The 8,921-nt window shown below is 40.9% G+C and overlaps 1 protein-coding gene across 1 annotated transcript; it reads left to right on the top strand.

Moving 5' to 3' along the window:
* Positions 1–251: 251 nt before the first annotated feature.
* Positions 252–7,512, top strand: LOC116253951 (protein NRT1/ PTR FAMILY 2.4-like). The gene is made up of 4 exons (XM_031628954.2): positions 252–444; positions 2,574–2,791; positions 3,939–4,483; positions 6,600–7,512. The coding sequence occupies exons 1-4, from the start codon at positions 297–299 to the stop codon at positions 7,384–7,386; spliced, it is 1,698 nt and encodes a 565-aa protein (XP_031484814.1). The 5' UTR covers positions 252–296; the 3' UTR covers positions 7,387–7,512.
* Positions 7,513–8,921: the final 1,409 nt, after the last annotated feature.

Below are 8,921 nucleotides of genomic sequence, written 5' to 3'. Positions count from 1 at the left end.
CAGTGTGTGGACCAGCTTGGTCGGCAGCGTGTACATTTTGTCGCAGTCAACTGAGGCTAGTGACGGCGACATCCGACTTACCATCATATGATGCAATCTCAAACACGTAAACAAAAGGTTGGTGAAATTAATCCGGATCAGATTGCTTCACATTCCTAAGCGTTCATGCACTTCATATGCCAACCATGGGACCCTCTACTTTAACATTTACTGACCTAAACCACAACAACTGAAGCGCATTTAAAAGGAGAGGAGCTTGGTGGGAGAAGAAGGGGAAGCAGAGGACGAAGGAGAAGATGGAGAGGGAAAATATTCAAGAGCGTGCTTATCAGGATCTGGAAGGCGAAGGCTGCTCTCCAACGCTTCGGTTCCAAGATTCCGGCAGCGAAACTGGCCGGAGTTCCTCCCGGAAAGGTGGATGGATCACCGCTCCTTTCCTCATAGGTAAGCCAAGTCGTCTGCTACCTCTCATGCATGTTCTCCATGGAGTCGATGCTGGTTTTGGTTAATTATAACTCTTGCTTTATGTGTTTCCTTTGGTTGGTAATCAGCATTTCATCTCATGGTTGCTTTCATCTTATCGGAGAATTCTCTGGCTTCCTCATGCTTTAACCATGCGACAGTTTTCTTTTCTGTAGTAAGAAAGGAAGATCTACAAACCTGTTTCTTAATGAATATGTTTCGTCTTATTGCTAAAAGTCGACCTTCATCGACGGCAGTGGCATGTTTTTTTTTTTTTTTTTGGGTTAGAAAAATTATATGGCCTTCTATCTACCGCCAACCTAAAGAACACTCAAAAACTGCGGAGTGAGTTTCCAACTTCACATTTTCCTGTTCACACTTGTTCTCCATCTCTTGTGGCTACCAATAACAAACTGCCATCCTCGATGCATGGAACTTTTTATCGTTCTTGGGAATTTGGATCGGAATACACTTGTCTTTAATTAGAGGCATTTGCAGGAGCTTTGTTTCCTCTGGAGCAGAACTCAATCGATAGTGAAGATCCATTTTTCTTGCATAAGAAAAGTCGTTTATAGTTAATTTGACATATACATGTACATTGGGGTGTGTAACGACCAAAAACTTTTTATATAAACAAAAAGGGTCATGAAAAAGTTAAAAATTTAAAATATACATTTTTATGAAGATTTCTAAAATACCTCAAATCCTTTTTTTTTTTTCTTTCGTGTATATTTGTTACGCGCACTCGATCTGTTGGACAAGGGGCATGGTTAACTCAAGACTCGGTGTTCCGTGGAATTAAGGTTTTTCATTTTTTATGAACTTGTGGGTGATATATTTTATGCAAAAAAAAAAGAGTAAGAAACTAAGGTGACTTGTCAACGCAAGCATGGACAGCGGATGGTGTGAAATGTTAAGGATGGGAAGACCTTTGGTTGAACCCCAATCAAAGTGTACTGAGAATCTACACAAATTTTAGGATTGTTTGGTAGTTGGAACAAATTATGAGTGCATGTCTTATGAATCATTTTTATGAACCTATACCAATTTTAAGAACAAATTAATGAAACACTATAGAGTGTTTCATAGGAGTGAACAAGAGCAGAGTCGAGCCCGAGCTTGGTCAGCTCGAACTTGGCTCGCCTTCTATATTGCACAACTCGAGCTCAAATCTAATTATAGTGTTTCAACGGCCAAACTGCTTCAAAAGAGTTTTGAGGAAGGAAAGACTTTTGGTTGAACCCGAACATAATTCTCACTTAAGGATAGTTTTGTCTTTATAATTAGGCATAAAAATGGAGGATTAGTTGCTATGACAGAACCCAGAGGCACTCTTAATAATAAAAGAATAAAAAGAAATAATTATTTTAAAAATATACGTTTCACAAAACTCCACTAAATTTTTGTTTGAATAACCTAAAAGTGCCAAACTTTTTACTTTATTGTTCTAATGTACTCTAGACAGTTACATAAAAGAAACACATCAAAGTTTGTGGTCTGTTTGGACGGTGCCTTAAAAAAGCAGATGAAACCAGTGTTTTTAACCAGCTTTTAGTATACAAATTAATCGGTGACAATGCAAAAACATGACCTTTGAGGAGGTTGGTGCAATGATCGGGTTAGTAGGTGGTTAGTTTACGTTTCAAATTCTTAAAATATTAACTTTTTGTGTTGCAAATGAGAGACCACCTAACTCGTAAGTTGAAGCGTAGCAAGTAGCACTTGAAGACACCGAAAGATCATGTACTCTAAAATGAGAGGTTAAGTGAGAGATTCAACTTTCATCCAAATGATACCATGAAATATTTCTTCCGCTTTACTGAAGACAACACAAAAAACAACATTTTTTGTGTTATTTACTCTTATTTGAAAACAACATTTTGTCAATACTAATTTTTTCACAAACCCAGTTTCCAATAGTTACCAAAACACACCTCGAACACTGTTTTGAATGCAAAACACCATCAAAAACTCCTAAAGTATTATTTTCTAATTTTTAAGAATTCCTTATTCATACCGTGTTTGACCGGAAACCAGAATCAATTGACCGGTTGTTAGCCGAGTGTCAGTTATAGTCCTGAGGATTGAGACCATAGAATTGGTGTGTGCAGGGAGTGCGTCGGCGGCGACCGTCGCCCTCTTCGGGGTGACGACGGACCTGTTGGTGTACGTTGATCAGAGGTACCACATCCAAGGCATCAAGTTGGCGCAGATGACAAACACCATGACGGCTCTCATCAGCCTCGCTCCTGTTGCCGGTGCCGTCTTCTGCGACTCCTTTCTTGGCTGCTTCCGCACCATCTCCATCTCCCTTCTCCTGTCTTTTGTGGTAGGTATATATATATATATATATGGCTTGTTTACGATGGCTTCCTTCAAGTTTCAGCAATGGGTATAATTTAAAAAAAGCTGTCCAACATTAATTAAAAACTTACAAATAATTGATTAAGTTTGTAAACTTATTTGCAAACACGTGTTTCATAATGGAAAAACATTAAACTAAAGTATCTTAAGCGAAGAGTCCCATGTAATTTACAATTTTCTATTCTCTCTTCCCACAACTACACTTTCTAGAGAACGAAAGAAAAAGAGAGTAACTCTTTTGAAAATTTTCTTTAGAAATAAGGATAAACTATATTTTAAGTGTATCTTAAGCATTGTGAATTATTTTATAAGCTTAGAATGCTATTACTTGTACTTTTTCAAGCATTTGACAGTTAACTAACATTCCATCAAAAAATTAAGTTATTTATAATTTTCTCTTCATTTATATGACTAGGATAAATAAAATAATCTGATGAACCATGGCAGTTAAATGCTTTAAAATCCTTATCCTCCAATTTGAAGACGACATCAAAGACATCAGTTGGTAGGATCCTTCTTATTTGAGATCACTTCATGTGAGAGTTTATGTAAAGATGTTTACCAGATGTTAAATATTCAAAATTCATCACTAAAAGCTCTATGAATGGTTGCTGAAAGCACTTATATATGAACCATAGGTGTATCATAAACCATCACTACTCCTTGTGTAGCAAAAATACAGGAACCAAAAGTTAATTTGTATCCATCCAGCATTATTTGAAATTTAGCATATTAAAACATGTGTGTATATACATGTTGTAAATTAGTAGGAATCCTATATGTATTTTTTAACACAATACTTTATAAACCATAGATTGAGTTCTCAGAATCATTAAAGTTTTATATTGTCTAGAATGAATTACTATCCCTCCAATTATGATCCAAAATATTTTTGGTCTTTTCAATTGCATGAAGGCAACACGAACATTATACGAGCAAAAGATCCACAAACATATGCATGGAAAAAAAGGTTCAACTTTTGCAAGCCACCTGCATTTCTAGTCACATTGCGTATACATGGCCATGGAGATTTTTCCAAGTGTTAACTTGGTCTTCCTCTTTCTTTGGCAAGTTAGGTTGATCATGTTTAAACATTCTATTTCAATGTGCAGGGGACTCTTGCCCTGACTCTCACAGCAGTACTGCCATCTCTAGCTCCTCCACCCTGTGGGCAGGTTTCAAGCTGGTGTGAGCCATCAGCGGCTCATTTTGCCATCCTATGCTGTGTCTATGCACTGGTCGCCCTAGGTGCCGCCGGGACGAGCTATATCTACATAGCCCTCGGCGCGGACCAGTTCGACAAAGCGAAGGACCAGGAAGCCTTTGTGAATTGGTACTTCTTCGCGACAACTTTTGCGACCCTTATCTCGTACACAGTTGTTGTCTACATCTTGGACAATGTGGGCTGGGTTTGGGGCTATGGACTGTGCATGGCGCTAAACGGCATTGCCTTAGTCATGATCCTTCTAGGGCGAGCTCGCTACCGGGATGTGAGACCACAGGGCAGCCCGTTTGTTAGCATGGCTCGAGTGATCGTGGGCGCGAGCCGAAAGATCAAGGTTTTGCCGTCAATGAAGGAAGATGACTATTACTCTGGTGAAGTACTTGATGGAGCTGGAGCACTGCCAAAGAATCCACCATTAACTTCCAGCTTCAGGTTTGTTGTTCTATGCTAATGCTTCTTCTCATTTGATTAAGTCCGTCCGAAATTTGAACCAGTGACTGGCCGCCTAGTGGCTGATCCAATCAGCTGCGTCAAAGCCTTGGAACTTGATGAATCAATATTTTATCAACAAAAAAAGCTATTAGACTTTAATCAAATGAACTAGCTGTCCTACATGCAAGTGATACTTTTCAATAAAATAGACCTAATTCAACAACTGCATAAATAAGGTAAGCTGGTTAATGAATCTGGTCGAACAAACAAATCTACCATTCAAAATAAAACTTAATGGGAATTGCCAATTGCTTATGAGTTGAAATGAATTTGGCAAAAGTTCTTAGCTATAGCCACAATAACGTCTCAGACTGTGCACATTTGTACTTTATATGACAAAAGAAAATTTAGCTTTGAGTGCCAGTTAATACCTGGTGCTCCAAATTTTGGGGACCCTTCACAAACCGACATGCACCAACCACTAAGCCTGGGCATCGGGCCCGGCCCGGCCCGATAAAAGAATCCAATATTGGGCCCAATTATTGTATCGGGCCAGCCCGTTACCCGGCCCGTTAATAATCGGGCCGGGCCGGGCCGACAATTAATCGGGCCTCGGGCTTGATCTTATGCCCGAGGCCCGGCCCGGCCCGATAATGGGCCCTAAGGGACGGGCTGGGCGCTTCTTGCTGTGAATTTCTTTTTCTAAAGAGAAAAGTATCAACAAGAGGCAAATTTCTTATGTTGGGACACTGGTTTCTGAAACGAGAGAGGAAGAGTATGGAAATAGAATGGGGTCGTCGTCTAAAGGCATGATGCGGCGAAACTGGAGCACTATAACAGCTACCTCCGCCTGTTCAAGACCACCAAGTTGATCGCTGCCTCTTCCAATCTGCTCTTCCACGCCAGCCTCTCATTGCCCTCTTGCTTGTCCTCTTCATCAGCTTGTCCCTCACCGCCACGGGCTGCTCCCCCACCGACGCCCTCCATCACCATCGGCTCCTATCCCATCGATGCAATCCATCACCACAGACACCTCCCTCACCAAGGCCCACCACCACCACTAGCTCCTCCCTCACCGACGCCCACCACCACCACCGGCTCCTCCCCACCGATGCCCTTCACCACCACTGCCGTTCTCTTCAGTTGCATAGCAGAACGATGCTCGATTGGGGAGAAACAATGAAACTAGAAAATGAAATGAAACCAAACCAAAACCCTAACATAACTTAATTTAAATATATATACCGGGCTTCTCGGGCCCCCGACAATCAAAGTTTGAAGCCCGGGCCCGACCCGTTTATTACCGGGCCGGGCCGGGCCCGTTAATATAAGCCCGTTATCACTTATTTCAAGGCCCGGGCCCAGGCCCGAGTCGGGCCGGGTACCGGGTACCCACCGGCGGCCCGGCCCGGTGCCCAGGCTTACCAACCACCAATTGGCAAATAATTAAAGCCTCTCAACCTTCAAGAAGAAAAAAAAAAAACATCATTGATTTTTTTTCTTTTTTACTTTTACAATCCATGGTACTAGTTGAAAATTATATGTTTGGATCCTTTAGACTCTTTAAATTTCAATGTTGTTTCCTATGTTTTCTTTCTCCTTTTTAATTCCACCACTGAATGCCAAAAAGGAAAACGTCAGGTGATATTAAAAGGAAGATAAAAAGTTGATGGCATCCCATGCGGTGGTGTTAGACGACAAAATTCTATACAATAAATTCCAAGAGATCACCTTCCGGCCATCCAGTCAATGGGTCCCTCAGGGGGAGGATTTAGCATCCATGTAAAGTAAACAAAAAAACAAAACTTGGAAAGCAGAATGAATGGAAGGAGAAAAGTTTTTCTTTCCACAAATTTATTGGTATTTGGCATTTTCTTTGACTGTTGTCTTGTCAGGGTTTTGGTAGTTAGTTTCATTTTCATGGACACTATTTTTTTATATATTAAAAATATAACAAAAACTATCCTTAAATTAAAATAAATAACTATAAGTTACCTAATCCTAATTTTAAACTTCAAAAGTAAAAAAAAAAACTTTGGCTTTTCACTGAGGCAGTGGATTCCCTTCACGCCCTGCCCATCGGGACTGAATCATCAGATATTTTTCATTCCTGCAGGTTCTTGAACAGAGCAGCTCTGGTAACTAAAGGAGACGTCGACGAAGACGGCAAGCTAGCAAAGCCATGGAGGCTCTGCACCATGCAGCAGGTGGAAGACCTGAAGAAGCTCCTGAAATTGCTCCCACTTTGGTCCACCGGTATCTACCTCATGGTCTCCTTCGGTGTCCAAGTCACGCTCACCACCCTCCAAGTCCTTGCCATGGACCGGAGCTTGGGCCCTCACTTCAAGATCCCCGCCGCTTCCTTCCAGGTCTTCCCCTTTCTCAGCATGACCATCCTTCTCCCCATCGTCGACCGCTTTTTCTACCCACTTCTCGACAGAATCCCCCGCATCTCCCCCTCTCTGCTCCACCGGATCGGCGCCGGACATGTAGTAGCCATTGCCAGCTTCGTGTCCATGGCGGTCGCTGAAGCAAGAAGGCTCAACATGATGCACAGTCGAGGCGTTCGCACCGAGCAGACCTCTGCCCTCTTGTTGGTGCCGGCGCTTTTGCTCAACGGCATCGCCTCGGCCTTCTTCATACCCGGCCAGTTGAGTCTCTACTACCAGGAGTTCCCGGAGTCGCTCAAGGCGACCAGCACGGCGATGATGTCGTTGACCACCGGACTTGGGTTCTACCTCGGCGCACCGGTCTTGGGTGCGATACGGAGGGTCACCGGCTGGCTACCGGATGATGTCAACCGGGGGCGTCTGGACAATGTGTACTGGACATTGGCTGTGTTGGGTGTGCTCAATTTCCTGTATTATCTTGCGTGCGCAAAAGCCTACAGATTGAAAGCGTGATCAACCCGCTTTAATTTCCTGAATCCTTGTAGAACAAGAGGAATGAAGATGGGGAAAGTTGATGTATTCAATAATAGAGTTTACTTTTGTTTGTCCCAGTTTTTAGTTTGGTTTTTCTTTGCAGCTTATATACAGTATTCAACAATATAAATGGTTCCTACTAAGTTAGAATTCCTTTCAGACATCACTTGGAAAACAATGCTAGAAATGTTTGACGGCAGGATTGGTTTTTTGGGCATGAATGAAGCAATAAGTTTGAATTTGTGCCACTAAGATGAAGTGAGGCAGAGTTTGGGCCATTTCTAAATAATTGAAACCATTCAACAGATTCTTTATGATCTTGACATTAGGTCTAGCCTGCAGCTCATGTATCACTGTCCGTTAGGCTCCATTATCATTTGAAAATGAAGCATTGCTTGCACACAGAGTTTCTACTGTAGTGATGACTCACAGTCTGCGTGTGGGCAATTGCCCACATGGACCTAAAGAAACTTCGTGTTTTTTATATTGATATTTTTGAGCAATTTTTCATAATATACATATTGGTACCCCTTAAAATTTTAAAATTTTTATACATAGTGCCCCTTAGCCAGATTTTTCTGGCTCCACCTCCGATACTATGTAAGTTGTTACAGAACAAAATCAATAAATATCACTATGTCTAATGATTAGAACATTAGTATGTACAGAGTAAAACGTCAAGATCCTTTTTGAACCTCTATGCATTGCCAACTGGTATGAATAAAAATTATTCCTTTTGAACTTCTTAAATCAATATTTGACTACTTCTAGGCTACTATAGCAAGCTTCTATATTATGTAATACGTGTTGGTCCCTATTTGTGCAGTCATGACTATGCGTAAGTCCTCTTGTAACTATCTGTAGTTCTTTCTATCTTACGTGGAAATGACATGTTAAACAAGTCATGTTGCATGTCTATTTGTTTATGCTAAATGTTTCCTTCTTTCTATTGGTAGATTTAGTTGCATATAGTCAAACTGTAGATGGACTTGGACGATTCATTGGTTAAGGTTCCGAAAACAACGAAGGGTTAATTGGCTGAAATATCAAGCACAACAAAGCCAAGAAGGATATTGTTGTTGCACAGATGAAACTACACTTGATCAGCAGGATCAAATGCGACGACTAGAAAGAAGATCATGGAAACCAATAGATAGAGGAATTTGTTAAGTCCATTGGAAAAGTCGTATCATATTGACTAACTTTTTCCATCTTGATAATATATACATGGCTATGCCACTGATGTACGCATTTAGTTTTTATGTCAATGAAGGTTTTTCAATTGTGCTCATGATCTGAATATTGTGTATAAATATGATCAACACGATACTTATTGTTGTAGTGCACAACAGGTTAGATTGACCAACATTTAATATACTAATCAATAAGATCCTACAGACATTCCAAAATTTGGCTGTCCATTCTTTATCACCATATTCATAATCTCTCTGTTACCATAAGATAAAACAGTGAGTCATGAATATTCATGTCTTAATCTCTTTGTCACCGTGAGA

This window comes from Nymphaea colorata, chromosome 5, assembly GCF_008831285.2.
Source record: "Nymphaea colorata isolate Beijing-Zhang1983 chromosome 5, ASM883128v2, whole genome shotgun sequence".
Lineage (NCBI taxonomy): Eukaryota > Viridiplantae > Streptophyta > Magnoliopsida > Nymphaeales > Nymphaeaceae > Nymphaea > Nymphaea colorata.
Note: the sequence above shows the minus strand (reverse complement) of the source record. Positions and strands in the feature narration are given on the sequence as shown.